The sequence below is a fragment of the Acanthochromis polyacanthus genome, chromosome 6 (genome assembly GCF_021347895.1).
Source record: "Acanthochromis polyacanthus isolate Apoly-LR-REF ecotype Palm Island chromosome 6, KAUST_Apoly_ChrSc, whole genome shotgun sequence".
NCBI lineage: Eukaryota > Metazoa > Chordata > Actinopteri > Pomacentridae > Acanthochromis > Acanthochromis polyacanthus.
In genome coordinates, this window is record NC_067118.1 from 37,391,766 (window position 1) to 37,412,169 (window position 20,404).

Consider the following 20,404-nt stretch of genomic DNA (forward strand, 5'->3'; position numbering starts at 1 on the left):
AGTTAATTAATAGGTTTTCACCAATTGATTGGTACTGAGATGAAGCTAAATGTACAGATACCATAGGGGGAGAGCAGTCTGGGAGTGGGTGTATGACTCCCCTTGCTGAGAGTATGCCTGGCTCTGTCCACTTGCATACGATTCACAGCTGGCAGACCCAATGCTCTCACCTTCTGGTGGAAAGACAATTTTAAAAATAAGGTAAAACATAAAGTAAAACAAAAATGCAAACCACAAATACTTGTCCAAATCAGAATATTTACCTATTTTACATTTGCTCATTTAAGCATTTATGATGTTTACTGTTTCATAAAGACTGCTTTTTTTTTTAAACTGGCATATGAAAAATAATACAGGGCTCCAGACTTTTTCCACTGGTAGCACTAGTGCGACCAATTTTCTCATTTGGTCACACCTCCGACCTTGTCACAGGCAAAACACATCACTTGCTGAACATCTTCTTATCGAGATACACTACAATGCATCGATGTTACTGATACGCCCCACATTATAGGATGTGGTAGCCGCTGCTAGGTGGCTATGATGCTCAGACAGGTGTGCGACCAAAAACAATTTTGAAAAGAGTGAAACTAAAGCGTTGTAATGTCATGATCCTCCCAAATGACATCGACTGATTTTTTTCTACCTGGCAGACTGAGAGTTGTCCCACTAAAAATATGCTGCTTCCTGACATGTTGGTCCACTTCAGGCAGCTCCTCAGACTCCTGCACTCCTCCTCCTTCCCCTCCCGTCTGTCCAGCTGCCCCTTGCCCCAGCGAGGATGGGAAAGAGGGATGCGAAAAGGTGTAGGAGGTGAGGGTGGAGTCTCTTCGTTCTTCAAAGCCCTGCTGAAGGAGCTGTTGCTGTCGACGCTCCCTTGATTTTTTGATCAGATTTACTCGGTCCCGGATGGATTTTCCCACCACTTTGGCATCACTCTCGTGGAAGAAGCCTGACTTCACCTGTGATAACGGAGAGGGAAGGAGAGACAAGGAGAAAGTAATTAATTAATAGGTCGGTGTAGGCTTAGGAAACTTAAGTCAGAAGGAGGCATCCTCATGTGGCTGATAAATGAGCAAAGGGATTTTTCCTCCTAACCTTCATTCAAGCTTTAAACCATCAAAGCCTTTCCTCAGTGTACCTCATACCATATCTGACACCTATGAACCCTCTCTCTACTCATCAGGCGTGAGTCATTCCCCTGTCTTACCATCTCTAGAGCCACTTCCTCAGCGCTATCATTCTCCAGGTCATAACTGAATTCAATGGCCTCATTGTCCTTGTGCTTCCCCTTCAGCTTCTTGGGTTCTTCAACCCAAATCCTGAGAGCCAGACAGTCCTGGGTGCCTGTGTCCTCCTCTGCCAGTTCCACCCGAACCCCTGTATCCTCCCCAAAGAATGCATGGTTCAGGAGGTCTCGGATGGAGAGTCTGTCAAGTGAGAAGCATAGGATGGTGAACCAGACACCAGGATTTTTAATGATCACCTAAACAGTTAATATGCACGAGAGAGAGCACTTTGTTATGCTATGAATGTGACACCTCCTTACCTCTGACTTTTGTTCTGACGAATGCAGCCTTCAATGATCTCTTTAATCTCTGGGTCATTCACTTTTTCAAAGCTGGCTGGCTTGATACCCTGAAAAATAGACGGAAAATGAATTGTATTTAAAGGGAAATTGTGGAATAAGCTTTCTGGATAATGTATTTAATTATTAAAAACTTTTTCATCATGGAGCCAGACAGGTGGAATCACAACAAAATTAGAATAATACTAAATCAAAGAGACTTACGCTTGTGACTTTGCGATAGATCTGAGCAGCATTTTGGCACTCAGAGTAGGGATATTCTGATGTAGCCATCTCCAGCATACACATCCCAAAGGCATATACATCCACAGACTCGTCATAGTGCTCCTCATACATCTCTGGAGCCATGAACTCCGGGGTTCCTGTTAAGATCAGACAGTAGTTCCATGTCCATAACAACCCGAAATGCTAAATACTACTTCACCACTATCGCTGTTTACTATCTGTATTTGCAGTGATACAGCATAGTCCACAGAGCACCCATGGCACAGGCTGGAAGAATGGAATGGAAGAATTAAAATTCAGTTAAAACTCTGATTACAATCTTCCTGGCAATTGCTCTTGCTCCTTGAGTTGTTTCTCACAGTGCACTGCTTAATTTGGCTCAGAGCGCCAATATCTCATCAGTATCTCTGTTTATGTTAAGTGCTCCCCACATGGATTTTTAGAGTGACTCTGTCGATAATAATCTATACTCCTACCGTAGGTAGTTAAGGTCCTCCATAAAAAGCAATGCTTTTGAACTGTGCTGATGCCAGAGAACAGCATATTTATAGGTCCTGACCCAGCAGGCCTAGTTTGCTGTAGCTTCTATATGGTTTGCATTGTTTTTAAAAGTAGATGCTCTGAAAATGTAGCCTACCTATAACACTCTTTGCAAAGGAGGTCCTCATAAGAGTGGCTAGTCCAAGGTCCCCTATCTTGACTGATCCTGTAGGGCCTGTTATGAAGATGTTGTCACATTTGAGGTCCCGGTGGACAATTGGTGGAGTCCTGGTGTGAAGGAAGTGAAGACCCTTCAAGATTTGCCTACACCAGCTCCTTAGGACCTTGGGTTTCATCACCTTAAAGCGCTTCAGGTAACTGTACAGAGAGAGCACATGCAGTTAAACTTAAAAGAACAGTATAATTGACTACTGACAGAAAGAACAAGAGAGACAAAATAATAGAATTACCTTTAAATTTTAACACATTGTGATTAAGGATCAAAGCACTTTACCCAAGTCATACTATACTGTCCATAACTGATTAGATTAACCGTCTTCCCCATAAGATAAATAAAAAAAAACATTTTCCCATAATCATAGTCTCTACTAGTTGCTGTTTGTTCTTCCATGTACGTACAGTACAACTAAAGAAAATCTCCCACCAGTACCCCTTGATCCATGATATCGTTTTTTTTTCGGTAAAATATTGAGGACCATCATCAAATATTTACAGCACAATGGAGGCATGAACTGAAAGTTAAAAAACTATAGAGCTAGCTTTACAACTGTGGGTCCTTCAGCTAAAACTCCCACTGATTCATCACTCCAATTGACAAAAACATATGTTCTATAACTACGTAACTACTTGCAATACAGATGTTGGTGTCATAACACTGTCGAGGCATACAGAGGAGCTTATGGCAATTGTCATTTTGAATGTAACTTAGAGATGCTGACAAAATTTCACACAATAATAGTGAGCTATCATTCAGTGAAAATAATATATACAAGGAGGTTTACTCACGTTTTGAGTGTCCCTGATGTCATGAGTTCAGTCACTAGTACAATGCATTTCTTTCCACGAAGCACAGACTCCCAAGAATCATAGAAGCGTACAATGTTGGGGTGCTGGAGCCCTTTCAGCATCTCTGCCTCCTCCTTGAAGCGTTGCTGCTCTGCCTTGGTCAGCTTGCGGTCCTGAGATGAGAAATATATACCATGTTATCTGGAAGGAAAGTCATTTTCTTCCCTACAGTGACCCTTATGGAAATTTCAACACTGCAAACTGTGCTCCATTTGTTTCCATAAATCAAGTGGTACACAGTTGTGGTAAGAGACCCAAACTCCCATGAGGCTACCTCACACTTCACGCCCATGAGCTGCAGTAACACCCACTGCCACTAGATGGCACTAGCAATATAGAATTGAAGCAGTGCTAAGACAACACCCAAGCTAAGCTTTATAAAACACATTTCTACTGCATCTGCCACACATCCCCAGTATGGCGGACAGAATGGACGCAGCAGAAATCCAATTCACTGGCACAAGCGGCATCCCACAGGAACAGACAGAGCCACTGACTAATCCCTCTGTTAAACACTGGCACGAAGGTTTTTTTTTTTTTTTTATAAGACCTAAGTCTCATGTACATTATGGAGTGAAAGTGTTCTCTTCTGTCAAGAAAAAAAATAATATAAGCTTACTATTACGTGTTTGCAAATTTGCCCTATTTTTATGCAGTCTTCTGTTTTCTTAAAACAGTCCTAAATTCATCAATAAGCATATATTTAATTCACACAAAAAATCCAAACATCTTTAAATTCAAAGTCAATAGTAAATAATGTTTATGACGATGTATATGATGTGATGACGATGATTTATTTTTATGAGCTGGACATAATACTTTGACCACAAAGCATTTCACAGTGGAGGAAAACTTGGCTCGTTCCACTCAGTTAGTTTATATTTTTAGACTTGTCAAAAGCAACTGTTGTTGTCTGTTATACCCATGTGTACAAAAAACAAAGCTTTTCAGGTCCATGCTCTTGTGACCTTTGTTGACCTTGTGACCTGATATTCAAAGGCATTAAAAAAGTTTTATCAGAAAACTAACTTCAGAAGTTATCTGCCATGGGTTTGTAGCTTTACAACATGCAACCTGTCACCATCACTGTAACAGTACATTATAAAGACAGAAAAAAAACAAACTGTGTCTGACTTAACATCTCTACGGGAGTCGGATGGCAGCCGTTGTCGTGTCACAAACAGACCTCACTATAAATAGAAGTCATCATAACGCTGGCTTTCCACTGATCGATTCCATTGATGTTGAGCTTTTTGCACAATGCCCATCAAAGGGGGCTGGGTTACTGCAGATATTTAAATCCAAACAAATAATGATATAATGCAGCATTCTGTTACTGTATCTGTCAAACAGTTAAATTTGTCTACCTGTGCTAGCAGCCTCTGCTTCTTTTCCTATCTATGTCTGTGTTTATTTTTTAGGGAACTTTTGGCTTCTGTTTCTATACTGGTTCAGTGTCCTTTTCTGGAAATACTAGAGAAGGGAATCTCTGCACCCCTCCCCTCTCAACAGGGATGTAGCATCAACAAAAGGGCTGCTCGTCATTGCACTACTATGGCTAAGAGTAAGTGGCCCAGTCTAGATCTTTCTTCCTTCCTTTATTCCATTAACACCAACCTCATAAAGTTACTACGCACAGGCATTCATATCCAAATATGTGCACCTAATTGCAGGTGTGTTCTCAATGCAGCCTGTTCCTACCTGCCTCCATGCCTACATGTGCCTTCTTTCCAGTGTGCTTTACTCTGACAAGGAGAACTGACTCTGTTTGACTGTCTGTGCCCTCTGTCTCACTCCTCATTTAGAGCAGCACTCTACCTCAGTTTTTGGCACAGTGTGAGACAGAGAGTCTGCCTATGTGTCCCTGTCTGCTGCTTTCTCAGCGTCTATCGTGCCGCATCAGACAGCCTGAGGGTCAGTACGGGTCACAAAGAGTTCACATAGTGAGATGGCGTTTAGACGCATTTATACCATTTACCACTGGAAACCAAATTATGCACTTTCCACACAGAACAGGCACAGCACCTACAAAAACATCTCTACATAAAGGCTTTTCAAGTGTGTCATAAGTCACTTACAAATACAATTGTTGCTGTTTGGAAGGTTCAGTCACACTGACTTACAAAATTGCAAGTGAATGATACTTAATAAACTCAACACTAATGGCAATAACCTGAAACTGCATGCTACATTAGTCTTGCCTTGGTACAAGAAAAATTCACTGAAACAGATTTGACAAACAAAATGGCAAACAGTCGTCATAGGGTGAAAAAATGTGACAGAATAGTCTTTCAACTCTCAGACAGATGAGGAAGAAACGGTGAAATAAGCCACCAGAAAGTGAGGGAGAGACAGAACAGGCACACATGAAAGAGAACTATTGTGGGTGGACTGGTGTTTCTTCCTCTAAGTCAGATGAATTGTTCTGCATTTCTGCTTATCAAATAAACACTCCGAGCACAAAGTAATGTCAAATAATAAATATCAAATTGTAAATGTACAAAAAAATGCAAAAAAGCTAATTTAATTAGGATAGTTGTGTGTATTTTGACAGTTATTCAGATGACTCCGTTAGACCGTAAACAAGACAGTTCCATGCTACATATGCACTCGGTTCTTACTATGTGAAGCACAGCAGGCAGATAAAAGTCAACAAAATCATGAACAATGTTTAACCATGTTGCTTTTAATTCTATGTGTATACTTTTCTTTTATGTGAACTATGTGAACCATGTCAAAGACTTTGCTCCATGGATGCAAAATTATTCTGAAATTAATCAGAATACTATTAAATATGAGGCTATTTGTGAAGATTATGATGCTCAATTTTTGCTGAGATTGTATCACAGATATGTTGATTCAGCCTTTTAACCCAGTAGCTTCATTAGATCAAACAGTATGACAGTGTCGATCTCAACTGTTACTGTGACTCCATTATTTTTGTTTTATTTTGGAATGTTATTGCTAGTGTGTGCACAATATCATGTAATCCTGTTGTCAATTGGTACATCTAAGGCAGCAGACTAAGTACTATTACTTAGTAAACACAGTAAGGCCTCAGACCTAGTTGTGTACCATGAGATTTTTTTGGGATCAGACATCTGGTAGAGCAGAAGGTCAAGCTGCGGGTTATTAAGTAGCCTCATAAAACACCGAGGTAAATAGACAGGATATGGCTTACAAGGCACATTTGGTAGGAGGTAAAAGACAGCTGGGGTCATGTGTGCCAAAGCATGTGAGCCCTAAAACATCTTTTGGCAAACACTGCATAAGGATCACATATCATACAGGTTACATAAGATTAACTGGCTTCCCTGGTTACGTTCTTGTTTGAAACAAGGTACAGCAGGAAAAACAGGGTTTAGGTGGATACTTGTACATTTATGAGATTGCATGCAGCATGTGTTGTCTTGTAGTGTAGGAGTAAGCATGTACATGTTTGGAAATCCTAGGTGGCGGGTGGCTCGGATTAGATTACTGTAAGCTACAACAGATCAGACTAACAAGATAGATTGCTCGAAAAGGGCTGCCCTGCACGCCAGATTAAAACTCCAGGCCAGTGGGCCAAGTTCACTAACCTCTACAGGTGCCATTAGACAATACACTAACTAGCCATTCCTTTTTAGATTACCATGAACTGTTAGTTGTAATTCTGTGCCGCTGGTGCCTCAGTGGTAGCAGATCTAAAACAACAAAATCCCAAATTAGAAAACAAACTGGTTAAAACATGTCTATCAACAATTCTGCTATTCTTTTTTTTTTTTTTTTTTAGAAATCGTGTTGCGTGACTAATCAATATTAAATTATGACTCACAGTGCTCCCTTTTTTTGCCAGTGGACTGCTTTTGATAATAATTACGTCACAACAGTTCTATTCTAAGTGCTTCTGATTTATTGATTTCTGATTAGGCACAGTTAATCCTAGTGCTATGTGGTTAATGTCGTAGCCGTCAATAGCAATAGAATCCCTGTTGTCAGTTGGGCAATGATGACGGTGGTGGGAGCACACACTCCCAGGGGCACTTGCCAAACGTCATTGGTGTGGTTGAACTGGCCAGTTTGGTTGGATCAATTCCAATCAGGTCTAGTCAGTTCAGCTGTAGGTATTTGATTTAGCCTACTAATTTTAGTCACCCATCAATAGTATGTCTTTGCTTTACCTGCCCTAACCTAGTTGGTCTTTCATAATCACAAACAACTAAGACAAGCCTCAACTCCTCCCATTATTGTTAGTTAGTCACACCAAACTAAAGAATTATGACCAGAAAAACCTGTGTAATACCAATCTTTTGTGCATAATATAGTTCACTAGAATACTTTGATCATAGCATGCATTGACTGGTCGTACCACAACAAGAGAGCAGCTTTTACCTGACAAGAGAATCAGAGTGTGAAACAACCACAGATGCTATCTCAGCCTTGAATGGTAAATGGTTATGTTCTCATGATGGTAATGGCTAAACAGAGAGTCTTGACAGCAACAAGGGGCCTTGATGTACATGGGCAGTACACTAAGAAACATGGCACAGCAGCTTGGGAACACAACCACCTTAGCTAATTAAATCAGCAAATATTTCAGGTGGTACTCATTATAATGGCAAACTACAGTGCTACAGTTGTGAATGTTGCTCTCTTGTTGCTAGTCCTTTGAGTGTGGCGGGACAGAGCTGAGCTGGACCAGTCTGGGATGACTGGGTTGAACCAGTCTGGTTTCTGCCGCCCGAGTTATGCTGTCTGTGCAAGGTTTTTGTTCCAGCCTGACAGGCACCCACTGTAATTAACTCCCTGGATCACTCTGCATGCTCACTCAAACAGACAAAAAAGTGATGGGGGAGAGAAGGGTGGAGGGAGGGAGAAAGGAGGAGAGAGGGAGGGTGATAGGCAGACACATATGGTGACATATGTTGACACAGACCGACAGGGAAGCAACAGCTCACACACAGAAATGTGAAACATGAACAGGATGCAAACAAACACAGCCACTTAGTGCTATGCAAAGCAAAATATACAACTGAAGCAATAACGAGGGAGATATATAGCTCTGCCCTTTTAGGTGTGGAATTCCTAGGGAAAAGCACAGGAAAGAGGAGAGATGGTGTCCGCACTGTGAACTTTAATTACCCACTCTTTCAAGCTGCATTTGGACAGCTAATCCCCTGGCTTCCCTCTCTTTATGGACACAAGAGGAGAGGAGCATGGTGCTCCCAGGCTGCAGTCTCACAGGATAGTGAATAGCATCAAATCGTGCATCGGATAGTCATGTATAGGTTGTTTACCATCCTGTCCTGTCCAGTGCCTTCAAACTAGACGCCTTGCAGAGGCAGTTCATTGTGTTATTGCATTATAATATCAATAGCAAACATATTCTGTTCCTGTTGGTGATTACCTGTGCTTTAAAAAGGAGGAAATTAGCATTGTTTGGATTTCAGAACTATAGCAGTGTCAAAAACTGGGTAAAATTGCTTGTTTTTCATCACAAGTTCATCCAAGATGTCTGTGCAGGTTCTCATTCATCCAGGTCATGGTTATCCAAAGTATTTTAAATCAATCCACTGGACTTTAAGAAAGTTCCTTGAAGACGTTTCACCTCTCGTCCAAGAGGCTTCTTCAGAACTGAAGAAGAGGTGAAACGTCTTCAAGGAACTTTCTTAAAGTCCAGTGGATTGATTTAAAATACTTTGGATAAGTTCATCCAAGAATGTTGTTGCACAAACTGAGATACATCCATATGGAACTGTGTTATTAAATGTTTCCATGGATGGATGGATGGATAGATAGGTAGATAGATAGTACTTTATTGATCCTAAATGAAATTGCAGAGGACATACTAATGTTTAAAATCTAATATATGAACTCAAGGCTATCGTTATTATCACAGCAATTATTTTGCTCAGGGCTATCCATTTGAACGCGACATCTCACTGAACCCATGTACTAGCATTGGTAAGGGGGAGTAAAAGGACAGATCATGTGCCCTGAGTGACTAGAATGTTGCTCTGAATGTGGCGCTGGATCCATCTATAGGCGTGTGACCAGGTCACTGTGTACCGCCTGTGTGTACATTTTTGTGTGTGTTCGTGCGTCTCCCTGCATGTGGTAACTTAGCATTAGCTACACGACTGCTCTCTGGGAGGGATGCCATGGTAATCCTCCATTTGGCTCATCGTCTCCCCCTCTGTCTCTCTCTCTCCCACTCACCATCACCTCCTGTGTCTCACTCTTTTCTTTCTCACACTGCCTTTTTGTCATCTCCTAGCTGTTGCTCTGCTTGTCAGAATCTCAGTATGTTTTTCTCCAAGATCACTTGTCTGTTTATAATATGAAATCTAATTAGACAGTGAAATACGCATGGAGTGTTTTGGATTGTTTCTGTAATTTGTGACTAATATAGCCTGTTTAATAACAATATGCTGATTAAAAACTAGTTTGTCTCTCTATAGGAATTTAATATGACCCGCTACATTTTGGGAGGCAGAATTCGATATGACAAATTCATTATGGGTACAGCTTAAGCCTAATGTCTTCTCGTTTTCAAATAATGCTTTACCAGCTCAGATTTTCTCACATTCATGAGCCAAGGAAAATATGCCTTTGCTGATTTAATGAAAGAAAGCTGACGGGTGGCAAAATGTGTTCACAGTAACACTGTTATTAAATGTGAAACATGCTATCTTTGCAAGCTGAGCAGATCACTTGAAAAAGACAGGTCAAGTTTTTAAGCAGGATTGGCCAAGCGCTGTGTCAGTATGAAATATCAAGTAGCAGTGCTCAACTGCTGATGTGAAGCAGATTCACTAGGTGTTGGAGTAATACCAGAAAAGGTGATGGGGGCATGCCTGCTGCTTGTTAGTCCAACAGACAGAGCCTGATCTCAAGGATTAGTCAAGGCTCTTGTTTTGGAATTAGCTCCAAACCAAACACATGACTGACTTTTCTCACACAAAGCCAGCAGTCAAATCAGATGGCTTACCATAACACAGCTCTCTATTGTGAGGCTAAGAATCAGAGGGACTCGTTTCTTCTCTCCTCCACAAGTCAGTCTCCCACCACATGTTGAATTCACACTATACAACAATGTCTTCCATTACTTCTCGGCACAACAAAATCCGGTTGGCTACAGTAATGTCAAGACCCCACAGCGCTCTCACATTAAACATTTAGCATATTTTATATTTTTCTGCCTACAACAATGTCAATGCATGACAAAGAGTTTCTTACAGCAATATTTGCTGTTGTCACACCTACATGTACACCTACGAAATCCATCCTATTCATGTGACTAGCTCCATTTGATAAGTCATTACATTATACAATAGACAAGACTAATCTGACTACTGAGGCCTCAGCTATACCCATAAGCAAGTTAATACTAGCATACTGAGCAACATAATACTGACCAGATATTTCATTTTAAAATTTGTGACATGTGCTCCTCACTTGATTAATGACAAAATCAGCATTTCTTGTTGTCATAGCTTAAGAGAACACACATTTTCTAGACTCTTGAAAATGTGTACTGTTTTTAAACACTACATCCACATTAATATAAACAAAATAAAAGCAATACATTCCTTCATATAAGTCATTAAAAAGCAGAAAATACCGATTCTAACAGGATACCTAACACAACAAGAAGGCACACTGACAGCCTATGATTCGATTATTCAGAACAGTCCTAGACAAGGAAAACCCTCCTCTTTCACTTTGTGCTGTCAGTCAACCAAAAGTGATGCTCCTCCTTTTCACCTCGGTCTCCACTGAACTGCCATCACAGTGTGAATAGCAAGCAGACAACGTGCTGAGATTTCCAGATTGATATTTACCTCAAAAGAGCAATGTTGGGCTTAAAGCTCTCCCGAGCACACAAATTGAAAATATGATTTGTTGATGTAAAGTACTTCCATTTTCTTTAAGTGCATTCATTATTAACCCCCCTGACGTATGTCAGCGGGGTTACTGCATTCGCTTCGGTATCTGGCTGGGTAAGTATGTATGTAGGTATGTATGTGTGTGTGTGTGTGTGTGTGTATGTCCGGTCAGATATCTCTGCAAGTGCTGAAGTCAGGATAATCAAACTTGGCATTGAAGATCAGTCTAAGGTCCCCTGCTCAGTTGTGGAGTTACAGGTCAGCAGATCAAGTAGAAAGGGATATACGTAGGATGATCAAAATTGATACAGAGTATCCTATATGAGTGTGGTTCTGCCCTCTACTGGGGGCTCGTCTAGTTTTGTGTTTACTTCATCTTGCAGGAAATTATGTCAGCTAATTCAGACTGTGCAATTATGGCTAAATGCTTTGTATCATCAAGAAAACAATTTGTCTTACCTGAAGTTCACACCAAGCCACCTCCACCCAAGTCTCAGTGTCCAGGCCTTTGTACACAGTCTTGAAGGCTCCCCTGCCCAGTTCAATGTCAAACTTTAGAAACCTGCCTCCAGGAGATGTGGCTACAGCCTTCATCTCTGCCTCCTCCTCCTGTTCACGGTCCCTCTCCTTCCCCCTTTGAGGAGGTGCAGATGAAGGAGCATCTTTTCCAAGCTCATGACCTGAGCTAGGGCAAGATGGATCATGTCCCAAGGCTGCACAGGATGAGGCCCCCCCTTGCTGCTGGGCACTGCTCGTGAAGACTGAGTCTGGGGAGCGCAGCTCCAGGTGGGGGGCACTGTGGGGCGCTTCAGGGGCCACCTCAACCTCATCGTCCTCCTCACAAATCTCCACGCTTTTCCTAAAGAAGCGCTTCTCCCTTCTCAGTCGTTTCTGACCTGTATCGTCGGGTAAGGAGGGTGTGGAGAATGAAATTGGTTTGACTGTAGTCTCCTCATGCTCCTGGGAAGCTTTTCCTCCTCCTCCTTCTCTCCCGATTCCTCCATCCTCTCCTCCTGTGGCTCTCCCCTCCTGAGTCTGGGAGGAGGCGAAGTCCACGGAGGTGCCATGTGTTCGCTCCCTCTGTTGCTCAACCCGGCCCTCTCGCTCCGTGTCCTCCTCCTTCTGTCCATCAGGTTTCTCAGAAGAGTCTTCGGTGCCTGTGGGATCTCCTGGGTCAGTAGCCATTGGGAATGGCCTTTCCCACCCCTTCGAGACCTCCTCCTCCTCCAAACTCTTGCTCCTCCGTCAGTCCCCGTCTCTCTGTCTTTCTGTGGTCACCCACGCCCCCCTTCTACTCTGTCAGGCCGTTCTTCCAGTGCCGCAGGTGAAGGCTGTCCTTGGACAAACAGGAGACACTAACAATTTTTGTCTTCCCTCTTCTTCTCTGTCACCTTTTCTTTGCTATTTTACAGTAATAGAGGAGGGGGAGACCACAACTGTTGGAGAATAGATTCTGTCCTCACTTTCCTTCTCACCATTTCCTACATTTTCCTCAGAATCCACTTGTGCAGAGCTAATCAAAGAAAACCACACGTCTCTCTTGGCAGTGTTTTTTCTCAAACTGTTGTGCGAATATCCTCAAGTAAACCTGCAAGACAAAAACAAAACACTGCATTAATATTCACACACTTATGGAGAAAACTGTCATGATGGCAGTCCCTAGAGAAGAGTGCAACTGGTCTACTGTTTACATTTGATTAGACAGGTTTAAATTAATCCTCACCCCCACCTCTATATGTGTCCATACCCATTTTGAAGTCAAGTTGTTTTTGAGGATTTTGGTACTCAGCGTAAATAAACACAGGGCAAAACTTTAATTAGTAGAAATGCTTGTCAGTTGTCTTTTTCCACAGCTGCTTGCCAAAGTGAGCCGAAGTAATTAATTCCATGATTCAAGTACTTGTTTCCAACAAAAGCACTTGCTTCTTTTCCACATTTAAACCAAGAGTCAAATGAATATCCAGTAAGCCTTGTCAGGAATTACACATGGCTTCATCAGCTATCAAGTACATGTTTATCAGTGTCTTGTGACTTAATTTGCTCTCAACAGCTCTATTAGTCGACAGAAAGCATGCAGTTAGGAGTATGCAATCCCAGCCATTAAATATGGATGATGAACTATGGGCCAGTTGAGTGTGAATAATTCATACACAGAGGGATTGTTGAACTGTATGAGAGTGACTACCACACATCTGCAACAAAGGACTCATAAATATACACAACTATGATTATGACTATCTCGGCACAGGCATCAGGAACAGTATTACTTACTGCATACCCCGTCAACCTTTTAAGCAGGGTGATACGAGACAAAGTCAAAGTTTTTTTTAAACTGAACCTCAGTATACCTTTACAAGCAGAAGGTGGAGCTGAACACAGCAAGTTTCCTCTGACATGACAAGTCTCCCTGTAATACTGTAACTCATTCATGTTTTTCATTTGTGTGTATGTGTGTATGTGTGTGTCAGTGTGTAAACACTAGCTGGCATATTTGTGATGGCATCTTTACTTCTCCTCTATCATTTCACATCTGTGCCAAGATATTGAATCTCCTCTGTCTTCTGACAGCTGATGATCTCTCAGTGACGGCATCAGAGCTGTTTCATTAAGATACTGGCCAGCCTGAAGTTACTCTGGAGACAGTATCTAAGAGACACGGTTGAGCTACCAACAGATACAATAACGCCCAAAGTCACCATTTATGATTAAGCATCTGACCTTACAGGAAGTGAGCATACGAACGTGTACAAACAACAAAAGCAGCACAGAAAGAATGTGGCTGTTCTGTGAGTTTAATGGTGCAGTAAATGGAAAGCGAAAAGTGCATTCCAGGTCAGGGAAAAAACTCACTTTGCATATTAGTTTACAACTCAGTACATATTACTTTACAAGTAAGCACGTGAAACTTTCAAGGGCCTCTTTTTCAAGGTGGTCCTGTCACACGCACCCAGACTGTCTAGGGTTACAGCACTTGTAGCTATGAAGATATCCACAGGGACCACACATGTGCCATTTGGTCTTGACCCCTGCAGTGATACAGCATCAAGTCTAGACTTTTTCCTTAAACTGAACAAAGCCCATCATGGTCACTGTGGACTCAGAGAGGCTATTATCCCTTTTATAATACAGTCATTAACACTCACGTCATGTCTATTGTGTCCCCAAGCTCAAAGCAAATGCATCTGACATGCAATGCTAGTAGCTGTCAGTCAAATTAAAACACAATACGCTGATATTAGGCCAACTGCAAAGAGGCTCCTCGAGCAAAAGAAAGAATTCCAGTTTGCCAACATTCCCCAGACATACACGTGTTCTAAGAGACACACCGTAATTAGCATTAAGCAAGTAGTCTGCTACAACACGTTAAGAAATCACTGGTTGCATGTGGGTGGACAGGATAGATGAAGGCATATATCATACTGCACTGTATGTATTTTGAGTAACAACAGTAATTATATATTGTTATGTAAGTAATTTTCTGTAAATTTGATTGAGAAATCATTTAAATACAAATAAGTGTTTGATTTTGGCTAATCTGGTAAATTGAGCAGTCCTGGTGTTAAGCACACGCTAGCCTAATACAATCATAGACATTAAAGTAGCAGCTATTTTAACAGTCTGTATAGGCGGACATGTCTTCCTTTAATTTAGAATTTTCAAAACAAATTATGAAAAAACACCATTACAATTACACACATACTAGCATGTAAAGTCAACCTTTAAAAATTCAACGTTCAATTTAAAGTGAAAAAAGCTGCAGACACTAAGACAATGGAACCTGTCAATGTGCATTATTTATGCATGATACACATTAAGGAAGTATTTTATGATCAAAACAATCTGATAAACATTTTACATCTTAACAGCCACACCTTTTTAAGGAATGTTCACCCGATCGGTATAGCCAAATGGAAAAGCTTACAGCAGAAGAACTATAAGGTCAAAATGCATGTATGAGATTTCATTTAAAAGGTAAGATCTTCTAGTTTCTGACAATGTGCTTGTTTAGCAGATCACTTATACACAACCTAAACTACATTATTTCAAAAAAGGCTCAGAACAGTATTTTTTGTCTTTGCCTTTAATAAGTGAATATAAACAATAAGTGCAACACACTTTACGTCAGGAAAATTATTGAGTAAGGTTAGCCAACAAGGGTCAAACTGTAGCTTACAGTGAGTCTAAAAAGGTAAAGGCTAACAGGATGTGGGGAACATAAAGGGGGAAAAACAACAGGCGATAAAGAGAGGGAAGTTGCCCTTTAAACAGGAGCTTATTCGCCCATGTCCCCAGGGCAAGGAGTTCCCATGAAAGCCACATACCGGACAGAGTTATCACAGTACATCAAACACGTTCAACCCCATCACTGTCTCTCACACCCGCTCCGTCTCGCTTCCACACACACACACATAGACGCACAGATACAGATATCACACACACACACCAGCAAGTTAGAACAAACTTTGCTGTGTTTCACTCTTTCTTCATCCCTCTGTCCTTCTCACACTCTTAATATCTTTCCTACACAGACAAAAACACACATCAAAAGCAAACTGTAACTTGCACCCGAACTGCACGTCCCCTTTCAATGAAAGAATGCCGAAAGGAATTTCCTGACACCAGCCAAATGACCAAGCAACTGCCCATGTGGGCAAGCGTGGTAAACCAAAGTTGAAGATAACAAAACCAAGGCTGCAGCTGAAACTGTGACATCTCGCTTCGGCAGCAAAACGACTCTAGTGTGCAGCGTACATCAAGTTCCCATGTCAGAATCAGTGTCTCTTCATTTTTCTATCAGTGCTCGAATACATGAGAACCGAACATCTGACATGCTGCACTCTGCCTGCCCTCCAGGCTTCTATGAGGCTCCTGCATGGGGAGAACACCTGCAGCTGCCTAATCACTTTTGAAATGCGCAACAAAAATCAGAATGACATCCTTGCTTCATGAATATAATAGATGTAGCTTCTATTCTAATCTCAAAACCCCTCGAAGGCCCAGTTTGTTTTCCCTTTTGGTTACACAAACACTTAGAAAATCCAAAAACACGTCCAACACGGTTTATAACTTCAGACGCGACAAATGCACCACAATCCTGTCGCACTTATTTCATCAACTACTTCAAGGGGACGCACTCAATAATCCCTCAGACCAAACCACTGCTGGAAAATTAGGCGGCCAGACAAAGGAAGAGCCGGGGGGACTCAGTGTGTGAGCGTGCGCGCAGACAGCTATGCTTTTGCAATTGAGGGAAACATGTGGATGAAAAGAGTGAACAAAAAGTGGCGAGGGGGACAGGAAGGGATTGCAGTTGGTGGGAGCAGGCGAACTGTAGAGTTTCAAACAGAGAGAAAGGGAAGGAGAGATGGAGCGAGGGGGGCCAGCAAGCAGAAGGGGTGGGAAAAATGTGAGTGTGAAAGAGAACAAGAGAGAGATAAAGGGGGATGGAGGGGTGGCACAGACAAAAAGGGGGCTGGGGGGATTTTGCCTGATAAAATATGTGCCAATGTTTGTGTGAATGAAAGCAGTGACTATAGCTAAATTTCTGCCCGAACAAAAGCAGCTACAGTTGTGCGTAGAGAGGGAGAGGAGAGGAGAGGAGAGGAGAGGAGAGGAGAGGAGAGGAGAGGAGAGGAGAGGAGAGGAGAGGAGAGGAGAGGAGAGGAGAGGAGAGGAGAGGAGGTGTGCTTTTAGTGGCTGAAAAAGGTTGAAAACATGAGGTGATTACATTAGCATAGGAATAGTTTCCGTTGGCATGTCCAGTGTCACAGCTAAACCGGGTGCTGAAGGCAGAGTGAGGGCAGGTTGAGGGTGTGTTTTGCTGTAAACCTAATAATATCCTCCGGTCTAACTAAAATCTAAAAAAAGAACAGGGATCAAAAGATGAACTGGTTATCCGACTCATCTAGCAACACAACAGATCAGTTCTGTCAGTCATTTATTCCCAATAACTACCAAATATTGACACATTACAACTTCTTACACACTGCAAAAATGTGCTTTTCTTTGTTTTTTTATGAAAGTTACCTTCACATGTTTTAGTTTTGGACTTTTGGTTGTACAGAAGAAGCAATATGATTGACTATAAATAGCTAATCAAAGTGACTGTTGCTGCCCTTCTATATTTTCTTTTTCAAGCCTGACAAAAAAAACCAACATTTTGTAGTATTTTAGTAAAATATTGAATGCCTGTTCAATAAACTGTAAAAGTTAAATTGCAAACTTGCACTTGACTGTAAGTATCACCACTCAGGTGTAATTCAGGGATGAAGTCATAATGGGATGACATCAGTTGGTATGGACGCATTGCGGCCTTATCCTCCATCATCATTATCCCTTTGGTGATTGCTAGACTGAAAGAGCTGGGTTACACTGTACCAGGAAGTCAGCAGAGCCACTTGGCTGGAAATTGGAAACTGGGAGAACTCAGAAAAAATCTGGCTGAATATACTGTAGGTGACTGAGTAACAGAATACTCTTTTGTCTGAAACTGAAGTCAAACCTATATCTGACTTAAATGCCAAATCTTGAAAGCATGATGAATGTAACACTTCACTCTATCCAGTCTCTTCCCAGTTCAGCACTATTCCCACAGAGATTTAAAGAGAATATGGAGGCTGAGTGATGTGGGGAGACGGGGCAGAGGTAGCACAAGGTCTGGCCAAAATTCAAATGGGCCCAAAGTCAAGCAGCAACTATTCTGAAGATCACAGGTCTACATCTGAACCCTGCAGCTCAGCTGTTGACCACACTGGCAGATAAAAACAAAGACCACATTTATTCAGTGAGGCCATGATTAAAAGGCATGGCCACAGCCATACAGTCACACCAGGATACACTGCTGGAAGTGGCAGGTGTAAACCTTCAAAGGGCTGACTTTGTCTCTGTTGCTACAGCACTGAAAAACAAGAGGTGGTCAGCCTCAAACTGTGATTGTTTGGCACAGTCACAATCAGTTACAATGTTTGGGTCAAGCACTACGCAATATACATAACAGGGGAAGAGAAAACACAACAAATTGAACTCAAAGTCATAGTCTTAATGAATAGATATTCAAAATAACCCTGATTATTTTTAAAGCTATGGGCGCAAAAGAAAATACAGTTTACAATAAATTGACAACTAATCAATGACTTGTTGAGCATGTTTCCCTGTGTGATGTTCTGAAATCCAATGAAAATACAAAATACTGGCCACTAGAATCAAACACACAATGACTGTTCTCGTCCCATTAGGGAAACGCAAGCCTGAAAACACAACAAGGACTTTTGTCCAATCCAGGTCAAGCATGGGAGAGTAGAGTGTAGGTAGCACACACAGAGTACTGTTCACTGAGAGGGAGACAGAGAGAATGTGTGTTATCTAACCCCCTTTTTTGTTCTCTTGCATTCCCCTCAGCAAGCAGAACCATCCAATTCCAAAGGATTCCCATAATCCAGGTGAGAAAATGACTCCTTAATCAGCCAATGATGAATCAGGATTACATGTCACTGAAGTGGCTTACTACTGCGAGAGCTCATATCTCAACCACTGAGCCCCATTTACTTCTGCAAATGGTGAACTTTTCTGGATGATGAAGTGCTCAGGGATCAGCAAAGTGTTGAGCTCAGTAGTTTAGCATCTGTCAGCCTTTTTGGGAGAGAGAGCAGAGCATCCTCCCTAATGTTTTGAGTACACCGCTGCTGCTCTCAGTGGGATCAGATGCACTGATATACACCTATAAATGATCAATGCAGGAGTTGAGGAGGGGATGCTTAGCTTTATGCATAATTTACGGGCACCATATCATTAAAATGCCAGCGATGCAGTTCTGATACAGATGAGAGACAGTAGCACAGGTGGCATGTGATTTCTTTTTGTTACAATAATTTTTAATTAGTGGAGAAAAAAATGCGTAAAGCAAAGTCTCCATGATGTGACTGGTTATGCAGCAGTCCGAAGCAAAAAGCAGTTCATGTATGTTATTTATAGGCCACACCATACACAACACGGTGATGCTGGATGTGCAGGCACCATGAATTACAGCTATTGGCTAGCTGGTAGCTCAGCTGACTTGAGAAACGCCATGCAAACCGAGAAAGACACAAAGTACTACAATCACCATAAAGGGCAGGAGCACAGGCAACTGAGACGACAGGCAACAACACAAATCAAAATCCCTCAAACCCTCCTGGACCTCGGTGCCCCCTTTCAAACCGTTCAAATGACGGGCTTAGTCTTGGCCACAGTCTGCCTGTAACGTCTGCACCTGACTTCAAACATCACAGCTCATTTCATCATTTGTCATAGTGGAGGATAAATACCAAAAAAGCGACCTCGAAGTGGCTAAAACAGACAGGATAAAATAACAACGTCTCACTGGGACCACAAAAAATTACTACGTGCACTGTGATTGAAAATAACAACAAACATCACTCACCCAAATGTAACATCGTAGCTCTTCAGTCCAGCGATATATGCATTTAAAAACGAGCTGCTGTGCCCAGTTAGCTAGCAAAAACTCACTGATTTGTATTATCTGTCTATTTACAAACGTTAGTGTTATTTACACGACATTTACACCGGGCTTTCTGCCTACAAAATTATTTTACACCCACTGAAAAAATACATTAAAAAACAAGGCTTTAGAAAAGAAGAAAAAATCCGCGGGTAGGTTTTTTTTTCTCTCGCTCTTCTCTTTACATTTTATCGGGTCGCCGCGGCTTGAAAATCCCCACCGGAGCCGTCGAGCTTCGGTCTGTGACAGAGACGGGCAGAGAGAGCACTTGGTGTACGTGTTCCAATTCAGACGATGCTTTCCGTAGGTTTAAACAATTCCCCGCTCGCTGCTCGGTTTGTCGGCTCCGAGTTGTGCGACTGGCCATTCATGTGTCTCCGGTTAACGGCGGTAACTTATGTACATAATTTACAACGTTCGACTCCAACGGCCTTCAGCAGGTTCTCGTGTGTGCCGAGCGCGCGCGCTGCCTGGCCGTTCTCACTTGCCGCGGGGCGCATCATCATCATCATCATCACAGTACAACAGCAGATCACTCCGCCGCTAGGGGGCGGCGCACTACATGTTTATGTCCGCGGCTCGTTATGTGACTTTAATGCTGCCTTCACCGGCTCCTCGTAAACTTCGTTACGCCGTTAAGGTTGAAGGTTTTTTAGTTCT

At 42.0% G+C, this 20,404-nt stretch overlaps 1 protein-coding gene across 2 annotated transcripts; it reads right to left on the reverse strand.

Annotated features, from left to right (window-relative positions):
* Nucleotides 1-30: 30 nt before the first annotated feature.
* On the reverse strand, nt 31-20,262 carry LOC127534315 (serine/threonine-protein kinase WNK3-like). 2 transcript variants are annotated; one of them, XM_051949149.1, is made up of 9 exons: nt 19,667-20,262; nt 11,707-12,835; nt 3,320-3,492; nt 2,451-2,671; nt 1,793-1,950; nt 1,550-1,638; nt 1,211-1,430; nt 647-962; nt 31-170 (listed from the first exon to the last, which is right to left on the reverse strand). In XM_051949149.1, the coding sequence occupies exons 2-9, from the start codon at nt 12,430-12,432 to the stop codon at nt 46-48; spliced, it is 2,028 nt and encodes a 675-aa protein (XP_051805109.1). In that variant the 5' UTR covers nt 12,433-12,835; nt 19,667-20,262; the 3' UTR covers nt 31-45. The 2 variants fall into 2 exon arrangements, with proteins under 2 accessions (XP_051805109.1, XP_051805108.1); XM_051949148.1 differs by having other exon boundaries at nt 31-173; nt 19,667-20,261.
* Between the last annotated feature and the right edge of the window lie 142 nt (nt 20,263-20,404).

Bases quoted from the DNA above. Each gene is read 5' to 3' on its own strand.
- LOC127534315 (XM_051949148.1), bottom strand. From the start codon at position 12,432: ATGGCTACTGACCCAGGAGATCCCACAGGCACCGAAGACTCTTCTGAG. The intron at 2,672-3,319 runs GTGAGTAAACCT...CTCTCTGTACAG, and splicing joins ACATCAGGGACACTCAAAAC to TTACCTGAAGCGCTTTAAGG. The intron at 1,951-2,450 runs GTAGGCTACATT...TGATCTTAACAG, and splicing joins CTTTGCAAAGAGTGTTATAG to GAACCCCGGAGTTCATGGCT.